The 21,828-nt window shown below is 54.3% G+C and overlaps 4 protein-coding genes across 4 annotated transcripts; all 4 read right to left on the minus strand.

Moving 5' to 3' along the window:
- Nucleotides 1-5,260: 5,260 nt before the first annotated feature.
- On the minus strand, nucleotides 5,261-5,755 carry LOC106739133 (ribonuclease pancreatic-like). The gene has a single exon (XM_014599636.3). It carries the CDS (start codon nucleotides 5,753-5,755, stop codon nucleotides 5,261-5,263), a length of 495 nt encoding a protein of 164 aa, XP_014455122.1.
- A 1,649-nt stretch (nucleotides 5,756-7,404) lies between these two features.
- Nucleotides 7,405-9,997, minus strand: LOC132251726 (maestro heat-like repeat-containing protein family member 1). The gene is made up of 7 exons (XM_059731654.1): nucleotides 9,992-9,997; nucleotides 9,651-9,830; nucleotides 9,295-9,450; nucleotides 8,728-8,862; nucleotides 8,394-8,496; nucleotides 7,851-7,916; nucleotides 7,405-7,645 (listed from the first exon to the last, which is right to left on the minus strand). Exons 1-7 carry the CDS (start codon nucleotides 9,995-9,997, stop codon nucleotides 7,464-7,466), a joined length of 828 nt encoding a protein of 275 aa, XP_059587637.1. The 3' UTR covers nucleotides 7,405-7,463.
- A 77-nt stretch (nucleotides 9,998-10,074) lies between these two features.
- LOC132251727 (maestro heat-like repeat-containing protein family member 2B) lies at nucleotides 10,075-15,487 on the minus strand. Its single transcript, XM_059731655.1, has 11 exons — nucleotides 15,387-15,487; nucleotides 14,947-15,051; nucleotides 14,640-14,763; nucleotides 14,215-14,381; nucleotides 13,439-13,591; nucleotides 12,696-12,850; nucleotides 12,257-12,401; nucleotides 11,853-12,043; nucleotides 11,135-11,272; nucleotides 10,823-10,934; nucleotides 10,075-10,293 (listed from the first exon to the last, which is right to left on the minus strand). The coding sequence occupies exons 1-11, from the start codon at nucleotides 15,462-15,464 to the stop codon at nucleotides 10,105-10,107; spliced, it is 1,557 nt and encodes a 518-aa protein (XP_059587638.1). The 5' UTR covers nucleotides 15,465-15,487; the 3' UTR covers nucleotides 10,075-10,104.
- A 142-nt stretch (nucleotides 15,488-15,629) lies between these two features.
- Nucleotides 15,630-17,530, minus strand: LOC132251728 (maestro heat-like repeat-containing protein family member 2B). Its single transcript, XM_059731656.1, has 5 exons — nucleotides 17,122-17,530; nucleotides 16,753-16,779; nucleotides 16,382-16,504; nucleotides 16,152-16,231; nucleotides 15,630-15,783 (listed from the first exon to the last, which is right to left on the minus strand). The coding sequence occupies exons 1-5, from the start codon at nucleotides 17,287-17,289 to the stop codon at nucleotides 15,630-15,632; spliced, it is 552 nt and encodes a 183-aa protein (XP_059587639.1). The 5' UTR covers nucleotides 17,290-17,530.
- Between the last annotated feature and the right edge of the window lie 4,298 nt (nucleotides 17,531-21,828).

Genomic DNA, 21,828 nt, shown 5'->3' on the forward strand with positions numbered 1-21,828 from the left:
CTACTGTTCCCCTGAGGGTATATATTTAGATCTGCCCTCTGATCAGACCCCAAATTTAATGCTTTTGTTCTCTACAGACCCTGAGAATAACCAAATAGATGGAGAGTTGGAGGAGTCTCCATCTCTTTTGGACGTTCCAGAGTCCTGGTGGGCTTCCCACCTCAATGAAACGGGGAAACTCTTGAACATTGAGCCAGTTCAGTTAACCTATAATGCATGCAAACCTTTTCCTGCAATAGATCAGTATCCCCTTTCCCGCGAAGCTGAAGAAGGTATTGCCCTGGTCATTGATGCTCTTTTGCAACAGGGTGTTTTAATCCCAACTCGCTCTCCCTGTAACACTCCTATCCTACCTGTGAAAAAGCCAGGGAAAACAGATGAGCATGGAAAACCTGTTTTTCGTTTTGTACAAGATTTAAGAAAAATTAATCAATTTGTTGTCCCGTCTCATCCTGTTGTGCCTAATCCCTCTACCATCCTTAGCATGATTCCCACCTCTGCTACTTTTTTTTCTGTTGTTGATTTATGTTCTGCTTTTTTCTCCATCCCAGTACACCCTGACTCCCAATTTCTTTCTGCGTTTACCTACAAAGGAAGGCAATATACGTGGATACGTTTGCCTCAAGGGTTTACTGAAAGTCCTTCTATATTTTCTCAAGCGTTAAAAAAAGGATTTCGATACTATAATTTTGCTTTGTAACTCAGTACTTATTCAGTATATTGATGATCTTATGGTTGCCTCAGAAACTGAAATTGCCTGTGATACAGATACAATTCAGCTCCTAAAATGTTTAGCCCAACAAGGTCATAAAGCTTCTAAAGCTAAGTTGCAGTTTTGTCAGCCACAAGTTATAGATCTAGGGCATGAGATCTCCAAAGGACATAGACATCTAACTGCAGATCGCATTTCTGCTGTTCTTTCTCTCCCCAGACCCACTACCAAGAAGCAGCTCAGAGGATTTTTAGGCTCTGCATCTTATTCTCGGCAATGGATACCTAACTTTTCTTTACTAGCTAAACCCTTAAATGAGCTTACTAAGGATGATTCTCCCAATAGCCCTCTCCCATGGACCGAGCACCATGAACAAGCCTTTGTTAACCTAAAAACTGCGCTAGCCTCTGCACCAGCATTGGGACGCCCTGACTATGATAAACCCTTTACACTATACTGTCATGAAAGAGAAGGTATTGCTACTGGAGTCCTAACCCAACCTTTTGGTTCTTCTTACAAACCAAGTGCTTACTTTTCTTCCTTGCTTGACCCTGTTGCTCAAGGATTTCCACCTTGTTTGCGTGCTGTAGCTGCTGCTGCATCACTTTTAGAAAAATCAGCAGCTATAGTGTTAGGTTCTCCCCTTACCCTTGCTGTTCCCCATGCTGTCTCTGCCTTGTTAAATCGCGGGAAAACTCAACACTTGTCCTCTCAAACGTTATCTTCTTATGAACGCACTATTGTAGCTGCTGATAATGTTACTATTGTTCGTTGTAATGTTTTAAATCCTGTTTCTCTTTTACCTTTACCGCACGATGGAGATACTCACTTGTTAAATCATGACTGCATTACTCAGACTGATCACTTGTTAAATCATGACTGCATTACTCAGACTGATCAGGTATTTACCCCACGTCCAGATCTCACAGATGCACCTCTAGTTAACCCTGATTGTATTTTTTTTGTAGATGGCTCATGCAAAAGAGATGCAACTGGGCAACTTCGCGCTGGTTTTGCTGTATGCTCACCACATGCAGCCATTGAAGCTCACAGTCTTCCTGGTATCTGGAGTGCGCAACCCGCTGAACTAAAAGCATTAACCCGTGCTTGTATTCTAGCTGAAAATAAGTCTGTTAATATTTATACTGATTCCCATTATGCCTTTAAAGTGTGCCACTCCACAGGTCAGATTTGGAAGCATCATGGATTCCTTACCTCTTCTGGGTCTCCTATTTCTCATGCTCCTTTAATTAATGCCTTGCTGGATGCTATTTTACTCCCTAAACAGATTTCCGTTATGCACTGTAAACCTCATACAGGAGGTTCTGATGATGTGAGCCAAGGAAATGCTTGTGCAGATAAACATGCGCAGCATGCAGCCCTTGATGGTACCCCACTTGCCATTCCCTTTTGTCCAGTCCTTGATCTTTCAACCTCTAACATTTCTCTTCTCCAAGATGCAACTCCAGAATCCGAAAAATGTGCGTGGCTTTCTGCCGGCTGTACCTTACATTCTGATACCTTGTGGCAGTCTCCTGATGGGCGCATCATTGCCCTTAAAATCCTTGTCCCTCATCTTGCATGTGCATCCCATGAAATGGGAAATGCGTGCAAAAGGGGGGTAGCAGAAAACATTTTAAGATACTGGTATGCGCCCACTATACATGCAGAAGCAAAAAGGATCTCACAAACTTGTGCGATATGCTTGCAACATGGAATTAGCAAACCCACATATGTCCAGGCTAGTGCCACTCCCTGGTCTTATGGACCATTTCAAAACTTACAAGTAGATTTCATTGATTTACCGCCTAGCAAAGGGTTCAAGCGTGTCCTTGTCATCGTGTGTCACTTCAGTGGATGGACAGAAGCTTACCCCACTAGAAGAGCAGATGCAGTCTCTGTAGCAAAGAAATTAATGACTGAATTGATTCCGCGATTTGGCATACCACTTACATTAGATTCAGATCAGGGACCGCATTTTACTTCTCAAATCCAAAAGGTTCTTAGTAAAGCTTTAGGATTTTCATGGAAATTTCATACACCCTATCATCCAGCAAGCTCAGGGAAGGTAGAACGCATTAACCGAGATATTAAATCAAAATTACCCAAACTTTCATAGATTCATAGATTCATAGATGTTAGGGTCGGAAGGGACCTCAATAGATCATCGAGTCCGACCCCCTGCATAAGCAGGAAAGAGTGCTGGGTCTAGATGACCCCAGCTAGATACTCATCTAACCTCCTCTTGAAGACCCCCAGGGTCGGGGAGAGCACCACCTCCCTTGGGAGCCCGTTCCAGACCTTGGCCACTTGAACTGTGAAGAAGTTCTTCCTAATGTCCAGTCTAAATCTGCTCTCTGCTAGCTTGTGGCCATTGTTTCTTGTAACCCCCGGGGGCGCCTTGGTGAATAAATACTCACCAATTCCCTTCTGTGCCCCTGTGATGAACTTATAGGCAGCCACAAGGTCGCCTCTCAACCTTCTCTTGCGGAGGCTGAAAAGGTCCAGTTTCTCTAGTCTCTCCTCGTAGGGCTTGGTCTGCAGGCCCTTAACCATACGAGTGGCCCTTCTCTGGACCCTCTCCAGGTTATCCACATCCTTCTTGAAGTGCGGCGCCCAGAATTGCACGCAGTACTCCAACTGCGGTCTGACCAGTGCCCAAGAGAGGGGAAGTATCACCTTCCTGGACCTATTTGTCATGCATCTGCTGATGCACGATAAAGTGCCATTGGCTTTTCTGATGGCTTCGTCACACTGCCGACTCATGTTCATCTTGGAGTCCACTAGGACTCCGAGACCCCTTTCCACCTCTGTGCCACCCAGCAGGTCATTCCCTAGGCTGTAGGTGTGCTGGACATTTTTCCTCCCTAGGTGCAGCACTTTGCATTTCTCCTTGTTGAACTGTATCTTGTTGTTTTCTGCCCACTTGTGCAACCTATCCAGGTCTTCCTGCAGCTGTTCCCTGCCCTCCGGCGTGTCCACTTCTCCCCATAGCTTTGTGTCATCTGCAAACTTGGACAGAGTACATTTGACTCCCTCGTCCAAGTCGCTGATGAAGACATTAAAGAGTATCGGTCCAAAGACCTAGCCCTGCGGGACCCCACTGCCCACACCCTTCCACCACAACTCTCTGGGTGCGACCCTCTAGCCAATTCGCCACCCACCAGACTGTGCAGTCATCCACATCACAGCCTCTTAACTTGTTCACCAGTATGGGGTGGAATACCATATCGAAGGCCTTCCTGAAGTCTAAGTATACGACATCCACCCCTCCTCCTGTGTCCAGGCATTTCGTAACCTGGTCATAAAAAGAGACTAGATTGGTCAGGCACGATCTGCCCACCACAAACCCGTGCTGGTTTCCCCTCAGCATAATTTGTCCTGCCAGGCTCTCACAAATGTGAGCCTTGATAATTTTTTCAAAGACTTTACCAAGGATGGAGGTGAGACTGACTGGCCTATAGTTGCCCAGGTCCTCCTTCCTCCCCTTTTTGAAAATGGGGACCACATTAGCCCTTTTCCAGTCCTCTGGGACTTGGCCCATGCACCACGAGCGTTTGAATATTCCCGCCAGTGGCTCTGCAATGATGTCGGCCAGTGCCTTCAGCACCCTCGGATGGAGCTCATCCGGGCCTGCCGACTTAAAGACATCCAGTTCATCCAAGTGACTCTGCACCATCTCAGGGTCTACGTATGGCAGTCTGGCACCTTGCTGCTGCCTCTCTACAACCCCAATGAGAGACTTGTCGTGCCCCTCGCTTAGGAACACTGAGGCAAAGAACTCGTTGAAGAGTTCAGCCTTGTTCCCCCTGTCCGTCACCAATTGTTTCTGCCCATTTAGCAGGGGTCCTATTCCTCCCTGGGCCTTCCTTTTACTCCCAATATATCTACAAAACAATTTCTTGTTGTCTTTTACTTGGGATGCCATCCTCAGCTCCATGGTAGCTTTGGCCCGCCTAACTGCCTCCCTACAAGCACGAGCAGAGGAGGTATATTCATCTTTAGTGATCTCTCCCTGTTTCCACTTTTTATGTGCTCCCCTTTTGGCCCTTAGGCTGCCCTGGATTTCTCTGGTCAGCCATGGAAGCCTCCTGGCCCCTTTCCCTCTTTTGCCTCGCTCGGGGATCGTCTTGCTTTGTGCCCGAAGGATCGTTTCCTTTAGGCACAGCCACCCTTCTTGGGCACCCATCCCATCAAAACTCCTACTCTGCAGCGCGTCCTTGACTAATCGCCTGAGTGCAATGAGATCAGCTTTCCTAAAGTCTAGCACTTTCACCCTACTAGTTACCTTACCCACTCACCTGGATCTGAATTTGGGTTGAAGTCACAGAGTTTAGGGTCATTTCACTGTAGTGGTGCACAAAGTGGTAGGGACTGATCCTTCTCAAGGATCTGGGTCAGCTCTTCACAGTACAGGATGATGATTCTCGTTACACCCAAAGTTGGGAGTGCCGTTCTGTATACTAGATATGAAATAACCAGTAGCGTGACTAAGGAGGGGAGATGGGCAGCAGCCCCATGGGCTAACTTTGGACGTGGGCAGCAGGGTCAAGGCCTGCCCCACCCCTGGCTACTTGGGAAGCACCCTTTGTAGCTGCCATAGTGGACAGGTACCAGTCCAGCTCCCTGGACTTGCTCACAGGTTATGCAAATCCTCCAGGACAAGGTGGTTGCCTTGTACACGCAGCCTTGCCGTGGGTCCTTTCTGATAAATTTGCAGTCAGCGACAGAGAAGCTGTCGTTGCTGTAATACCTGTTGTTGGGTCTCTTAGTCCCGGTCCGTGTGCAGACGGCTTTTACTGTTGCTAAATCTGAGTAAATGAAGGTGTTGAAGTCCTTGCACTTGGGAGTGGTCATCTTCTGCTTCTTCATCCTCGTGTTGCAGTAGGCATCACTGAACGGCGGGTGTGACAGCTCGTCGATATGCTGCCGCTGGAACTTCGCGTATTGTGTTTCCCTGCCGTCCGCGGTCGGCCAGGAAGACATCAGGGTCAGCATCAGGAACATCAGCAGCACGGCGGCACGGGGCCCTCTGGGAGACATGGCTTCCTCAGAGCCACTCGATCCACCTGCAGTTGTGGAAGGGGCAGGGGACATGGGTGGAGATTAGGCCACCTTGGGAGGGAGGGGCTGGAAATGAAGTCTAAACATGGAAGACTAAAACTCAGGAAGCCAGTTGAAGTCACCTGTGTGTGGGCCGGGGGCGAGCCGGGCCCGTCTTTGCGCACGTGGGATGTGGCCAGCAGTCCGGGCACGTGGGGTCAGAGGAGACCGTGCGGCGGCAAGGCACGCACGGGCTAGAATTAGTCACAGAGGCGTAATGGTTGATTTAAAGATTATTTACTTACACCCAAGATGGTCGCAGTGTAGGCTGGACAGTTTCCAGGTGCAGCTTCACTTAAATCCTCGTTGGAGGACTACGACAAATTCGGTTCTTTGGCCCCGGAGTTGTTAAGGCTTCGCAGGTTCGGCAATTTCTTTCCCATGGAGTTGTCGAAGCTTCGTGGGCTCTGTCCAGTTCTCAGACCCCAGAGTTATTAAGGCTCCGTGGGTTCGAAAATTGAGTATATTGGAAAGGGATACGTCTAGGATTGCGCTCGGCGACAGGCAGAGGCCAGAGGCTGTTTAGACCTCTGTTGCCTGCTTAAGAAATGCATTGGGTCCATAAGGATCCTCAGCGCTTAGAGATCTTCATGCTCTTTAAGTGATTTCTCTCCAAGTGATTTCTCTCCAACTTGGGCGGAAGCCACCCAAGCCCTTTATACGGCTAGCAAGCCAATCGCTAGCTGTTACGTGTGCATATATTAGAGTTGGCCAATAATGTGGCACAAACTCTCATACAAATGGCTGGAACTCCTTTGCACCGTGCATCTCTGAGATGCAAAAGAAATGCACCATGCAAAGAAAGCTTCAAATTGGCGGGAAATTCCCCGTTGCACCAGAATTCTCTTCCGCAGCAGAATATGTTAGCTAAGGAGTTACATATAAGGGGTGCAGTACTGCCCACCGCAGCAGGTAAGGGGGGGAAGAGGAAGGAGAATGGGGGTGCAGATCAAGGCCCCCATGCTGAGGGTGGGTGTGAAGCAGAGAAAGGGGTGGGTGCTGGGATGAATGGTGCCCCCGGGGCAGGTTGTGGGATGCTCGGAGCCCGGGAGGCTTGCCCAGGGGTGCAGGGGGCACGCACCTCAGCACAGCCCCGGGGGGGCACGTGCCCCCAGATCTGTGCACGGGGCAGAGACAGGCTGCTACTGCGGGCTGTACAGGACTTCAGTTAGATCAGTCTTGTCAGGCCTGATCTGTTAGGCCACATCACAAATAGGGTTAACTTTGGTCTATAAATGGGCAACCTGATCCACCAAACTTCCTGAACTTCTGTAAAGTTCATACTTAGATCCCTTCTTGGATCAATCAAGTTGAAGGTCCGCACCTGAGTGAACTACGTTAGACTGGTGGCCATTTTTAACCCAATCTAACCTCCCCGAACAGCTGGGAGAGCCCCAGCTCCTGGTTAACATGTGGTAGCACCTATGCCCTGACTTCAGCAGCAATGCCCACCTCACTGCCCACACAACCCCCCAAAAGGCAGGACGCCCCAACCAAGCAGACACACGCTCCCCAAGCTACCAGGCTTCGCCCCCCTCCCTCTCTGCCCTGTTCAGGGCAGAAGCCACAACAGCCAGGGGAACCAGGAACAGAATTTATTTACAGAAATCGTGCGTGTGCACACACATGCATGTGTAGCAGCTTGCTCTCAATTTGTGCAGGGCCTCAGGCACCCAAAGCAAAAACCAGAAAATATACGGGGCAGAGTACGCCCATGGTGTTCATTTGGAGATTGTACCCTTCCCCAAGGACTTTTAGAGATTGCCTCCAGCACCTGGGTGGCCACGACTTGGACTGGTGGTGACGAGTCTTTCTCCAGAGACCTCAGAGCTGGAAGGAGAGAGGAGACGTTCGTGAACAGACCACTCGTGCTAGCAGCGCCACAGGCGGGTGATCCCTGGGCATTGGGGCTCAGGAGTGATGTGGGGTGGGCAGTGCACAATGCATGCAGACGTGCGGTCTCTCGGGGTCCTGCAGCCTCTCGGCTCCTTCTGGGCTCCAGAAGGGAAGGGCAGGGGCTGGATTTCTGACTTACAGCTCTGCAAGTGGGCGATGTTCAGCCACCTGGTAGTCCCTGGGCTGCTGTACTCCAGCGTGATGCCTAAACACACAGCAGGGACAACCGATCAGCTTCCCCAGGTCGGGGTGCAAGGAGAACTCAGCCCCGAGGCAGGTCGCTGGTTCCCCTGTGCCGTGTTTGCCATCACAGGCGGTTATGACCAACACACTGCCTGCACGCTGTGGCCCAGGACGCCCCTGCCCCATCCCATCTGCCTCCCCCATGAAGTGGAGCCGAGCAATCCTGAGCCGTGCCAGGTGACCACGTCCCAGACACGTCTCCATCACTCGGGACGACTGAACCACGGCCCAGGGCTTCTCTGCCACCACCCCCAGCCCTGCTGTCTGGTTCAGTCCCCCTCCACACCAGCCTTGCAACACTGGGAGCATCATGCTTTCCCAATGCTTTCTGGGGAGCCTGAGGCACAGGTTGATTTGCAGCCCAATCCTGCTCAGCAACAGCTTTCCCATTCCTCGTGGGGGTAGGGGAAACGCACAGGGACCAGGCATCCTCTCTCACCAGTAAAATTGATTGCTGCTGCCCGGATCTCTGGCCAGGAGCTGGTGTAGTACCTCCTGGTCCTGTAGCACAGACCCTCCAGGAGTGCCGGTTTTTCTTTGACCTGGAGGGACCAAGGACATGTGAGCTCCCAGTGGTGAGAAGACCTCTCGCACCACATGCTGGTGCAGATCAGGAGGAAACAGGAGCACCAAGGAGCAATCTTGGCCTGTCCCATGCCCCGTGGTCCTGGACCCGGACCTTGCAGGCATTGGCACTGCGCCCCGGTTTCCTCCCTCCATCCTACAAAGAGCCCTGCCCTCCCTCACCTCCTGCCGCTCACAAACTCACTCACCAAGTGCCTGCAAAGGTCTCGCAGCAGGGCATTGACCCGCACCTCTCCTGACCCCTGCACATAAAAGGCCAGGACTCCCTGCACCCTCCTGAGCCCCAGGTAAGGGCAGCAGAGGCCCACAGCTCTTCTGCACTCCTGAAAAACACGGTCACACCAGGTCTGGACTCCCTGCTGACTGCTGAGCAGAGCCCAAGGCTTGCCTCTTGACCCATGACTGTGCCCAGGCCAGGAACAGGAGGGGCTGGCCAGGAGGAGTCTGGCACTAGGCACAGAGGAGAGGCGGTGGGCAAAGGGACGACTTCTCCTGCCTTTCAGGTGCCACCTGCAGCTGACCCCCGTCTCCTGTTCAGTAAACCATGCGGGGAGACTTCCTGCATGTACAGGGGGTCGAATGTGCAACCTGCCCTGGACCTGGGAGGCAGCCCCAAGCTCAAGGAGGTGCCTGCATGGAGCCGCCCCAGTGGGAAGGGGATGGCCACCACAGGATGCAGGAATGGCAGAGCAGCTCTGGGGCTGGACGGGGGAGACCTAGGGGGGGCTGAGGACACCAGTGTCACCGGTCCTTACCTTGGCCACCTCCTTGTTGGGGTCCTGCAGGTGCAGCAGCAGCGCTGCCCAGCTCTGCCTCACCTGGGTTTTATACCAAGTGTGCCATCTTTTTCTGAGGCACCCTGCCAAGGTGCCGAACAAGGCAAATGAGGCTGTGCGCAGGGCATCATCCTTCTGTGGACAAGAAACCCCAGTGGGGTCACAACCAAACCTCTATCTCATGGGCTTGCTTTTCTTCCTGAGAACTCATTTCTTCCACAACAGTTAAAATCTTCCAGTTTGGACTGGAGCAAGGGGCAGCAAGTGCATCCCCTCCCCGACAGGGCCCACAACGAAGAGCATTCGAATGGGGGTGGGGAGCGGTGCTCACTCACGTGGTCGAAAAAGGCTCTGACGTGCATCCCTACAGCCAAAATGACGGGCCCTGTTCTGGTCCCTAACTGGCTGAGGACCTTGGCCAGAGATATTATGCCCTCTGTCATCGCCTCATCTGCAGATGGCATGAAGGAGGCTTGGACCAGGGTGTCCAGGATGAGGGTCCGGTGGTGTTTCAGCTGGACAAACAGAAGACGTGACACACGGATCAGCACCTACGCTCCTCACCTCTGGGGTCCCGTTATTCCCAGAGCGTTCAGGACTTTGTCTGTCCAAGCAAGCCCCCGCGGCTACATTCCTGTACACCTGTGAGATGCACCCACTTCTGCACCAAAAGTACACTCATCACCCCAACGGTCCCTAGAGACACAGCAGGGGTGAGAGAGCAACACTGGATATATGTCGGGGGGTGGTGCACCCTTTCAGCCCTGCCTCATTGTCCGGTCTCTACGGTCAAACTCCTGTCCAGACACGGCACAGGGATTTCAACCTCACCTGCACAGGGGCACCATGTGCCACGTTCCCCAGGGCTCTGGCTGCCATCTGCCGAACGGTGTAATTGCCGTCCTTGGCTCGTTCCGCCAGCAGAAGAAGGGCTGAGTTCAGCAGCTCCTCGTCCTGAATGGACGGGTCACTCATAAGCTAAAAGAAACAAATACATGCATTAGATCCAGCACAGTCATTGCCAAGAGCCCAGCCCTGCAGCAGAAAAGTATCCCGTGCCAGAGCAGAGTCCCACAAAACACCACGAGGAAGAGCCTCAGCCCGTGGTGCTCTCCTGTTGGACATGGGCATGGATGCTTGTCCTGCTTAGAGCCAGGACAAGCATCAAGGCAGAGGCTTCGTGTGAGCGGGAGAGGTGGTGCCGATGCGAGTAGATGGGGGCACTGCTTGGTTGAGAGCAGCGTCTTCCTGGGATGCTGGGTGCTTATAGAGGGTGCACTAGTTAGGACCAAGCTCGGAGCTGCTGGCTAGAATGAGGGCTCGGTAAGGAAATCCCTCTCCTTGTCTCGTGGCAGAAGTGGTGAGGTGTGGGCAAGGGCAGAAGAGAAACCTCTCAAGTTATTCCAGTGATCCTCCCTCCTAGGAAGGGGCTGGGGCACTGCCCAGGGAAAGAGCACAGCAACCAGCCACCTTTCCAGCAAACTGCTCATTCTCTACGGGGCCTTACCTGGCTGAGGAAGGCTGTCCCTGTGAGCCTCAGCTTTGGTGACCCAGCCCGCACCCATTTGAGGACCTCCCTGATGAAACTGGGCGTTACCATGCCCGACGGCAGCAGAGCCCTGCAAGAGAAGAGCCCTGGCTGTGGGACCGGCTGGGCACTGCCAGCGCTCGGTTGCTCGGAGGCGGCAGCTCTCATCTCTTGGGGCACAAGCTCCCTGTCCCCAGCCTCACGCCACCCTGCAGCTTCAGCACAGAAAGTGCCCCCTCCACCGCTCTCCCCTTTGCCTACAGCGCAGATGCAAGGCAGCCTGCCTCTTACCTGGCCAGCTGGCACACCCCCTCGTGGTGTGTCTCTGGGCACTCGAGCAAGGGCCATGTTCCCTCCTTGCACAGGGATGCGGCCACACTTTCCCCTATGCCCTTCGAAATGGCACAGGCCAGGGTCTCCATGGAAAGCCTGGGGAAAGAGAAGGCCACGTGGACAGGCTGTCAGGAGGTGCTGCAGCCAGAGCAGGACCAAAACTCCCTGTCACTCGGGAGGTGTGTTACTCAGACACTTATACACACCCAGCCAAGTGCGGTGTGATACCCATGTGCCTGGCCCCCCCAAAGGGAGAAAAGGCCCTGTCTGCCCACAGCTGCAGCTGTAGGGATGACAAAGGTCTCCAAACTGGTTGCTACTTCTGCTCTCCAAGCCTTCCCGATGGCTAAGGCAGACAGCTCAGATCAAACCGATGCTGCCATTGTTTCTCATGCCTTTGTCCCCTGGCAGGGACAGGGCGGGCTGGGCCTTGCATGCATCAATGCTGGAAGCCAGAAGGCAAGCATGGAGGCTCTCCCAAGCCCAAAGGAGGTCAGATGAGAGGATCAAACAGCCGTAACATGTCAGACTCGGCCCTTGGCAGACAAGCCCCGTGTCTTTCAGCTGCCAGGACCAAGACAGCTCAGCACAGCCCTTGGCAAGGAGACATCACCCTGCAGGCAGCGGGCCTGAAGTGAGGCCAAACCTGTGACAGCAGTCTGAGCCTGCCCCTCACCTGCAAGGGTTGCCCACTACGTGGACTTGGCCATCCGTTATGCTGCACAGGCTCCCGCCGGGCGCTGGCATTTTTTGCCCCATGGTGTGGCTCGTTTGCTCCACAAGAGCACGCAGCATGGCTGGGAGCATGTCCCTCAGCACTTGGCCACACTGCAGGGTGCTGATGATTTCCAGAGCAGCACAGGTTGCCTGAAGGGAGAGAGAGGACCAGAGTCAGCCCGGGGAAGACATCTGGAAATCCACAACTCCAAGTCCAAAGGTCTCTTCCTCACATCCAGGAGAGCGCAGGACAGCCCGGGGAGCACCTCCCTTAGCAATTGGCTCTCCTCCCAGTCACATCCCTTCCCAGTCAATCCCTTCCCAGTCACATCCCTGCACACCTGGGGCTGGGCTCTCACTTACTGCCAGTGGCTCAAATGCTGCGGTGTCCTCCGCTGAGCTGCTCTCTGTCTCAGCCCGATGGTCCAGCTTGGCGAGGAACAAATGCAGCACGTGGACGGAGAAATCATTGCCTCCATCCATCGCCCGCCACAATTCAGAGGTGTCACTGCAAGTTAATCCGAATTACATATGAGCTGCGGATACTCTGGTGATGTCATGAAGCAATAGGGCATTGGAGCAAAGGCCAAAGGTGCTGCTGGGGTAGGATGGGGTTGGGTCTCAGTGATTCCTCTGCCAATGCCATTAGGCACAAGCTTGGCATTTCCTACACAAACCCACCAGGACATGGCTCTCTGGAAGTCATCCCAAGGGATCTGCACCTGGCTTGACCCTCTACGGGCTTATCCAGGCTGTGGGATCTGCGTGTCCCTCGGTACAGGAGGTGGGGAGTGGCAAGTACCTGTCCATGGGCAGAGGTCTACAAAGCAGGCTGCTGGTGACGGCCTCTACATGGAAGCCTGCTAGACTGGCCACAGCTTCCAGCAGGAAACCCTTCATGCACCCTTCCTGCATAGCGGGCATGTGCATCATTATGGTGCCCAGGATGTCCGGCACCTGCAGGGAAAAGAAGAAGAACAAGGGCCCTTGCTCACTCGCCAGCACAAGACAAACCAATCCCTCCCACACTTGGAAAGATGCTGCCATCTGAGCTATCCCTTGCTTTAAGGAACTAGTGTCCAGACACTGCCGCCCCAGAGTGATCCTTACCAATGAGCACGTCCCTATGCCCCTGCCCGGGGTGAAAGTGGGTGCTGCTACACATGCGCCAACACCCACCGACCCACAACCCTCAGCCCCTCGTGCACCCATGTGCACACACCTACAACCTAATGGCATGTGCCACCTGGGACCTATTTCTGCCTGCCTTAACCTCACACAAGCACCCCAACCAATATCAATATCTGGGAGCTGATTTAAGATGCTCATTTTGGCCCTTTGCCTGTGGGGGTGCTCAGGTGAGGACCAACAAGCACCACCAACTTCACACCCCCTGATCCGCGCATCCCCATCTCAGGCTAGCAAGGGAAATGGCCCTTGCTTCATGCCCAGGGATCAGTGGCAAGATCGCTGTTCACACCGCATGAAAGCAGCATTTGAAAAGCAAGAAGCAAATGCAGAAATCCTCCTCAGCCTCAACTTTACCTCCTCCAGCAGGGCCTCTCCATGCTCCTTGATGATGCTGAGGAGCCAATGTCCTCCTGCCGTGGCACATGTGGGGCTGGCTCTCAGCATGCCATTCAGCAGGGTCTCCATAAACTCATGGGTCTGGCTTTCTGGAAAATATTTTCCAAGGACCTGGAGACAAATTGAAAGAAGGGAAACTGAGCTGAAGTTCTTCTCCAGGTGAGACAACTGGTGAAGACCTAAGAGCTGCTGAACAACGGTTCATGAGCAGGTGCTGCAGGAAGGATCTAGCTCGTCATTGGGAATGGCAGCTACCCCAGAGCTCAAGGCTGATGTTAAAGAGTCGTGCTGTGCAGAAACCTCTGCCCTATGGTGGCATGGTGTATGTGCAAGAGGCAAACTCTGTGCTTGAATGTTGCTTCCGTCTTCAGTGGAGAGAGCCTCATTTGTCAACACCAAATGATCCCAGCCAAGCCGCGCCCCAGGATATGTCGAAGCAGGCACAGAAGGTGACCGAGTCCTGGTTATAGCTCTCATTTGGGTGCTGTACTGACACAGGTTTCTTCTTGTGTGCAAGGACAGAAGTATCTACAAAACTTTCTAATCTAGCTCTGACTTCTTCTTTCTACCATGCACATGGGGAAACAGCAGCAGGCAATGGATGAACAATAATTGCCCCCAATGCCTCGCCCATGCACTCCACAGAAAGAGGTAAACCGTGTGTGAGCAAAGGAGTGGCCAGTGAAGGAGGCCCGGTCCCCAGAGTCGCCACACCAGCCACTTGAGACACTCACCTTGGCCATGCGGGAGGATGCTACAAGCACAACTTCGGGGGTGGAGGCTTTCAGCTCCTCCCTGATACCCCTCAGCTCCTCCTCCGCTGCATCCATGCCCATGGACTGATCTGGAATAAAAATAAGGAGGAAAGAGGGCCATAATGATGTCTGATACAGTACCTTGGCTCCATGGAGGGCCCACGTGCAATGTCATGGGCAGTGCGGTCCAAGGGTGACGTCTGAGGTCTGAGTGGCTTCAGGGGGGCGGAGGTGCTACAAGCCTCTCCCCACACAACTCTTCTCTTCCAGGAGGTCGTCCCAGGGCCCGTCACAGGGCTTTTGAGATATCTTTAGACTAGCCGGGAATGGACAGAGGAGAGGAGCAGCATTTGCAGAGGGAGAAAAGGGGCAGAGTTACTTGCACCTACTCCGAGTGCCCTCACCTTCTTTGGGGAGCAGGCAGGCAACGCAGTCAGCAGCCCACAGCCGGGATGTGCCCAGAGAGGCGCAGGTGTAGGGTGCCAGCAGCCCCAGCAGGTACCCGGTTTTCCCGAAGGGCTCTTGCAGCTGAGAAAGGAGGAGAAAGACCTGAATGAAATGTGCCTGGGTCTGCCTGAAGTGACATTCAGGTTTCTGATCCTGGGAAGGTGAGAACAGGAATGCATCCCTGTCTGCTAGGCAAGATGTCTGGGCCTCGGGGGCAGGCTGCCACAACGACACCAAGGCAAGAGAGAGTTAGCCCATACTTACTCTGCAGTAGACGGCCTCTCGACAGGCGGCAAGCAGCTGGGCGCTGCCCTGCAAGGCCCTGTCCCTCTCCCACTCCTTGTCAGCTGAAAGCCATGGCTCAAGAAACTGTCAGGAGAGCAGACTACTGTCAGAGGCACCTCCAAAACAGCTCAGATGAACCATTTCAACCACAGACATCACCATCGCCCCTGACATCCCTCCAAGCAACCTGATCCTTTCACCCTCTGGACACATCCCAGGGGGACCGTCATTGCCTGAAGCCGGAGGACCTGTGCAGTGACCCTGGCACAACAAGGGGCAGCTACGAGGCATGTCAATGGGATGCCAGCCCATACCCCCAAGGACACCTCTCATTTGCCCTGCTGAAGGAAACCTTCCTCCCTGTCTCTTGGGCCCATCCCCGCCTTCCCCAGAAAAGAGAGCTCTGCCTGGCTACTCACGTGGAACATCTCCATGCACCAGCTCTCAGTGGGGTCTTCTTCAAGGAGGCCTCTCATGAGCTCGCCCAAGGCCTGCATGGACAACTCGTGCAAGGACTGCAAGTGGGAGACAGAAGAGGGAAGCTCAGGGCCAGCTGGAGCGTGTTCACAAACCCCAGACCCATTTGGGGAGGCCGGGGGTGACTGCCAGGCCCAGGGCCGGCTGGGGATCATGCTGGTGGTCCCAGCAGGCGATGCCACAAGTCAGCTCTTTAGGCATATCTGTATTTGCAACGAGTCCTGAGCTGTCTCCCCCTCCTGTCTCAGGTGCTGCACAGCTGGGAGAGGTACCAGGCACCTGAGGCAGGTTTCAAGCAGGCTTCTGTTTGCATCCCGATACAGGGAGGGTTTCACCTTGCTGGCAGAAGACAGAGAGGAAGAAAAGCCCTCCATCACACTGGAAAGTGGGTCTAGTGCTCAGATACGATCTGAACCTGGAACCCGAAATCCAGACACCCCTGGGCATGGCGGCTGAGAAGCTCTTGCACTGCCCACCACTCCTACTTGTCCCACCACCACCTCCAGGTCTTTCCATCCAACGCCCCAAGCAGACCAAACACATTGCAACCCCCCTGAACCCCGCTGCAGGCAGGGCAGCCCGTGACCAGAGCCCTGCATGTGTCTCTCAGCTCCACATCTGGCAGGAAGAGCACCCCAGGGTGAAGCAAGGAGCTCATCTCTGAGCAGGGCATCCCAGCGCCGAGAGCCAGGGCACGAATCGCCTACCTCAGGTGCTTAATGGCAAGCATGGCCGTGAGGCGAACAGGAGAGGCCAGGGAATCCATCGGTTCCTCTTTTATGAAGTCCTAAAAGGCATTAGCAGAGATGTGACTCAGGGGAAGATGGATGTGGAAAGCAGTCTGCCCCCACAAAAGAGCCACTCCCAGGAAAACCAGTCCTGCTAGGTTCCCACCAGGTCCTTTGCAGTTTGGGCCCCCAGCCTCCTCCCCACTCACCAGCATGTACCCCAGCAGCTCCTCTTTGTACGTGAACTGGTAGCTCTGGGAGCCGTCAGCGTCCTGGATGGCACGGCTGATCTCAGTGACTGACCGGATGAGGGTCAGCTTTAAGTCCAGGTCCTGAATTTCATGGGGGAACGACAAAGAGATGGGGATGAGGAGTGAAGAACTGAGGTCCAGAAGGCAGCCTCCTTTGCACCCCTGAGAGATGTCTACAAGCCCCAGAAAGCCCCAGATCCACACCCGTCTCAGACAAGGCGCATGACAGTGTAGGGGCTCCCGCCTGGGGTAGGTCATGGTGCCTCAGTGATGCAGGGAGTTAGGGGCTGGGAAGTGCATGGGCAGAGGTGGGCTCGTCGAACATTTACCTTATTGAGGATGGTGATGCCAAGCACCTGGGAAATAAAATGCAAAATGACCGTCAGCGCCTGGGACGGTCCCAGAGCGCAGCACACTGCCGGGTCCAAACAGCGGCCGGGCTGGTGAGCGCAGAGCAGCGCAGGGGCATGAATGCACAACCCCTGCGAGAGCAGGTTGAGAGGAGCATCTAGCCCAGCACTCTCCATACGTGGGTCCCTCCCACTGCCCATTGCCCCAGGAGCATGAACGCGGGTGCTCCTCACAGGCAGGAGTTCAGGGTCATCAGAGCATCCGAGCCGTCCAGGCACCCCGGTGCAGAGCAGACCTCAGTCCCACGGCAGGCCTGTTCCCACCACGCTGCACTCGCAGGCTCCTACCTGGCAGCTGCTCACGTAGTGCTGCAGGACCCTCCTGGTGATGTCACGCTCCACGCGGGGGAGCAGCTGTGTTTGGGGGGCATGCACAGCTATTTGGCTGTAGGCCAGGATCAAGGCCCTGTAGGTCCTGCCTCTTCTCCCCTGGTGAAAGTCCTGCAGGGGTGACATGACACTCACACCATGCCCTCTGCCCCCATGTAGGAATCCCTGCTGACCAAGGAGCTGCCCCAGCAGTGGTACCAGCTCTCCCTGCCAGCCCCACGAGACCCACAGCTCTCACAGCACCATCCCCAGTGCTTTGTTGCAGATGTCCCCAGGCCTCATCATGTCCGTCCTGCACCCAGGTGGCTCGGCAGAGAGAGCTGCCGTGCCACACTGAGCCACGGAGGTGCGGGCAGGGGCAGGCGAGAGTTGGTGACCTCCGGGAAGTGGGGCAGCAGGCCTGGAGGTGGGGCAGGGGGTGGGGGTGCAGTCCTGGGTCTCCAGGGCTGCCTTGGGCATTTGGCCATAACGAGTCCCTGTGCACAGTGCATTGGGAGGGCCGGTGCAGGTCTCTGTATGCGGAGGAGGTGGCCCTGCCTGCTGTGCTCGGTGCAGAAGCTGAGCCCCATTTTCCAGCAAGGACGTAGGTGCCTTTCGACTCCCCAGCACCTGCCCAGGGAGCTGGGTGTGCACGCGGACTATGCACTTGGAGCTGGTACTTTCAGGCTGGGCAGTAGGGCTCGTGTCTCCTCTCCCACAGCTAACGGAAAGAGGTGAAAACTACACAGTCTCCTTCTCTGGGTGAACAAGAGATGTAGTTGCCTCCAGGCCCAAAAGGGGCTCTTTGAATGCTGACGCATTAACCTGAGACATAAAAAATGTGACTAATGCAAACTGCGCTCCCCGCTGTCTCAGCAGACCTCTGATGTGGAGCACGTCCCCTGGGAGAGGGTGCCACTGCCAAGCTGCTCTTCTCCAGGGCTTGTAGGGGAGGAAGCCGGAGAAAGCCCCCAGCTCCATTACTTGCAGGAGGCTGATGATCCCAGACACCTGCACTTTACTCATGGCAGCACCAAAGTCCTCCAGGGTGCTCAGGGTGAGGTCCAGGTGGCCCTTGGCTGAGAAAGCCAGGATGCTCACGACTTGCTGAAACCCAAGAAATGCATTGGTGAGTGGGTCTGACCTGACCCGAGCATCCTCCCCATGTCCCATTGATGCTACAATGCGCACCCGACCTGGAGCAAGCGAGGGGGCTGTGCGAGGGGAAGGCCAAGGGAAAGCCGTGTAGCAAACCGGCAACAGAGAGGTGAGGACACGGGGGGAGTCAGGGAAGACCTGGCCGTGTCTGGACAGAACAGGGCCCTCACCTCTCTCTCCGAAGCGTCCATGTAATCTGTGTCCTTCAGAAATTTCTGGAGCTGGGATTTCACGTAGGCAAGATCCTGGCAAGAGGCCAGGTACCAAGTGGTACCAAGTGCCTTATATAGGAAAGTCTGAAAGAAGGAGACCAACATCACCAAAGAGCTGGGAACACAGCAACTCAGGGCAAGAGCAGCCCAGAAACACCCCGTCCCCAGGAAGGACCAAGAGAGCCCATCTCCAGCACCCACGCACCCAGCAACTGCCCCACTCTGTGCAGGGAACTGGCAACTAAAGGCAGGGGCAGCCCCTCCGAGCAGCTCCCTTTGGGGCAGTCAAGTGGGTAAAGGATCAAGGACCATGCCTTGGATCAAGAAAATAGATTGGAAAAGCACAAACTCTGGAGAGAAAGTCTCTGCAGCCTTCCTGCCCCAGCACCACGAAACAGGTGCAGCAAGCCAGGCTTCGCCAAGAGCACGCACCTTCTCCGGGGAGGAGCAGGCGTAGCTGGCCATCTGCTGCTGCAGCTCCAGGATCAGCTCTCTGCTCCAGGCATCGTCGTCAATGGTCTGCAGTGTCCTGTTCAGGAACTGAGGCCCCAAGTGAAGGGAAGCAAAGGGACGGGTGCATGGGCTGAGTTGTTGTCCTCCTCCTCTGCTGTGCCCTTTCTAACACCCAAGAGGCCCCGAGCAAGGCCTCGTCCCCTTCCACTTCTTGAGCTCAAAGACGCTATGGAAAGGCTGGACAATCCCAAATGACAACTCTGGACATCAAGAGACATCTGGACAAACCATCGCTCACGCAGGTTTCTAACTTGTGTACAGGACCTCCACCTGACACAGGAAGCGCATGGTCCCACTAGGGGGAATGCCATACTGGATCTGGTACTGGCAACGGGAGATGACATGATAGAGGACCTCCAGATCGGTAGCTATCTGGGAGACAGTGATCACCTTATGATAGAATTCAACATAAGACGGCGAGTGGGTAAGGTAACTAGTAGGGTGAAAGTGCTAGACTTTAGGAAAGCTGATCTCATTGCACTCAGGCGATTAGTCAAGGAAGCACTGCAGAGTAGGAGTTTTGATGGGATGGGTGCCCAAGAAGGGTGGCTGTGCCTAAAGGAAACGATCCTTTGGGCACAAAGCAAGACGATCCCCGAGCGAGGCAAAAGAGGGAAAGGGGCCAGGAGGCTTCCATGGCTGACCAGAGAAATCCAGGGCAGCCTAAGGGCCAAAAGGGGAGCACATAAAAAGTGGAAACAGGGAGAGATCACTAAAGATGAATATACCTCCTCTGCTCGTGCTTGTAGGGAGGCAGTTAGGCGGGCCAAAGCTACCATGGAGCTGAGGATGGCAACCCAAGTAAAGGACAACAAGAAATTGTTTTTTAGATACATAGGGAGTAAAAGGAAGGCCCAGGGAGGAATAGGACCCCTGCTAAATGGGCAGAAGCAATTGGTGACAGATAGAGGGGACAAGGCTGAACTCCTCAACGAGTTCTTTGCCTCAGTGTTCCTAAGCGAGGGGCACGACAAGTCTCTCACTGGGGTTGTAGAGAGGCAGCAGCAAGGCGCCACACTTCCATGCGTAGATCCTGAGGTGGTGCAGAGTCACTTGGAAGAACTGGATGCCTTTAAGTCGGCAGGCCCAGATGGGCTCCATCCGAGGGTGCTGAAGGCACTGGCCGACGTCATTGCAGAGCCACTGGCGGGAATATTCGAATGCTCGTGGCACACGGGCCAAGTCCTGGAGGACTGGAAAAGGGCTAACGTGGTCCCCATTTTCAAAAAGGGGAGGAAGGAGGACCCGGGCAACTATAGGCCGGTCAGTCTCACCTCCATCCTTGGTAAAGTATTTGAAAAAATTATCAAGGCTCACATTTGTGAGAGCCCGGCAGGACAAATTATGCTGAGGGGAAACCAGCATGGGTTTGTGGCGGGCAGATCGTGCCTGACCAACCTAGTCTCTTTCTATGACCAGGTTACGAAACGCCTGGACACAGGAGGAGGGGTGGATGTCGTATACCTGGACTTCAGGAAGGCCTTCGATACGGTATCCCACCCCATACTGGTGAACAAATTAAGAGGCTGTGATGTGGATGACTGCACAGTCCGGTGGGTGGCGAATTGGCTAGAGGGTCGCACCCAAAGAGTCGTGGTAGATGGGTCGGTCTCGACCTGGAAGGGTGTGGGCAGTGGGGTCCCGCAGGGCTCGGTCCTTGGACCGATACTCTTTAATGTCTTCATCAGCGACTTGGACGTGGGAGTGAAATGTACTCTGTCCAAGTTTGCAGATGACACAAAGCTATGGGGAGAAGTGGACACGCCGGAGGGCAGGGAACAGCTGCAGGCAGACCTGGATAGGCTGGACAAGTGGGCAGAAAACAACAGGATGCAGTTCAACAAGGAGAAATGCAAAGTGCTGCACCTAGGGAGGAAAAATGTCCAGCACACCTACAGCCTAGGGAATGACCTGCTGGGTGGCACGGAGGTGGAAAGGGATCTTGGAGTCCTAGTGGACTCCAAGTTGAACATGAGCCGGCAGTGTGACGAAGCCATCAGAAAAGCCAATGGCACTTTATCGTGCATCAGCAGATGCATGACGAATAGGTCCAAGGAGGTGATACTTCCCCTCTATTGGGCGCTGGTCAGACCGCAGTTGGAGTACTGCGTGCAATTCTGGGCGCCACACTTCAAGAAGGATGCGGATAACCTGGAGAGGGTACAGCGAAGGGCAACTCGTATGGTCAAGGGCCTGCAGACCAAGCCCTACGAGGAGAGACTAGAGAAACTGGACCTTTTCAGCCTCCGCAAGAGAAGGTTGAGAGGCGACCTTGTGGCTGCCTATAAGTTCATCACAGGGGCACAGAAGGGAATTGGTGAGTATTTATTCACAAAGGCACCCCTGTGGGTTACAAGAAATAATGGCCACAAGCTAGCAGAGAGCAGATTTAGATTGGACATTAGGAAGAACTTCTTCACAGTTCGAGTGGCCAAGGTCTGGAACGGGCTCCCAAGGGAGGTGGTGCTCTCCCCTACCCTGGGGGTCTTCAAGAGGAGGTTAGATGAGTATCTAGCTGGGGTCATTTAGACCCAGCACTCTTTCCTGCTTATGCAGGGGGTCAGACTTGATGATCTATTGAGGTTCCTTCCGACCCTAACATCTATGAATCAAGCCAGACTCAAGGAGACTGGCAAACCTTCCAAGTTGGACTCCTCCTGCCTTATTGACACTCAGCACCTCATTTCCCTGAGGTTTGAGGGAACCCCCCCTTCCCAGACAGCCCTCTGCCGTTTGCCTGGCTGCCGTAACAGCTCTGCAAGCCGTCCTGTACCTTCAGCAGCAGGTGCTCCCACCACACGTT

The sequence above is a fragment of the Alligator mississippiensis genome, chromosome 7, assembly GCF_030867095.1.
Source record: "Alligator mississippiensis isolate rAllMis1 chromosome 7, rAllMis1, whole genome shotgun sequence".
NCBI classification, from domain to species: domain Eukaryota; kingdom Metazoa; phylum Chordata; order Crocodylia; family Alligatoridae; genus Alligator; species Alligator mississippiensis.

What these genes read in the sequence shown, in the direction of transcription:
- LOC106739133 (XM_014599636.3), bottom strand. Translation starts at nt 5,755, where the DNA reads ATGTCTCCCAGAGGGCCCCGTGCCGCCGTGCTGCTGATGTTCCTGATG.
- LOC132251726 (XM_059731654.1), bottom strand. An exon ending in TCAGAGCCTTTTTCGACCAC is followed by an intron (nt 9,451 to 9,650) that starts GTGAGTGAGCAC and finishes TCTTGTCCACAG; the next exon opens with AAGGATGATGCCCTGCGCAC. An exon ending in AGCAGCAATCAATTTTACTG is followed by an intron (nt 7,917 to 8,393) that starts GTGAGAGAGGAT and finishes CTGTGTGTTTAG; the next exon opens with GCATCACGCTGGAGTACAGC.
- LOC132251727 (XM_059731655.1), bottom strand. Translation starts at nt 15,464, where the DNA reads ATGCAGGCCTTGGGCGAGCTCATGAGAGGCCTCCTTGAAGAAGACCCC. An exon ending in CTGCCTGCTCCCCAAAGAAG is followed by an intron (nt 14,382 to 14,639) that starts GTGAGGGCACTC and finishes CCCTCCATGGAG; the next exon opens with CCAAGGTACTGTATCAGACA. An exon ending in GAGAGGCCCTGCTGGAGGAG is followed by an intron (nt 12,851 to 13,438) that starts GTAAAGTTGAGG and finishes TTTTCCCTGCAG; the next exon opens with GTGCCGGACATCCTGGGCAC.
- LOC132251728 (XM_059731656.1), bottom strand. Translation starts at nt 17,289, where the DNA reads ATGTCACCCCTGCAGGACTTTCACCAGGGGAGAAGAGGCAGGACCTAC. An exon ending in ACTACGTGAGCAGCTGCCAG is followed by an intron (nt 16,780 to 17,121) that starts GTAGGAGCCTGC and finishes TTTATTTCCCAG; the next exon opens with GTGCTTGGCATCACCATCCT. An exon ending in GCATCACCATCCTCAATAAG is followed by an intron (nt 16,505 to 16,752) that starts GTAAATGTTCGA and finishes CATGAAATTCAG; the next exon opens with GACCTGGACTTAAAGCTGAC.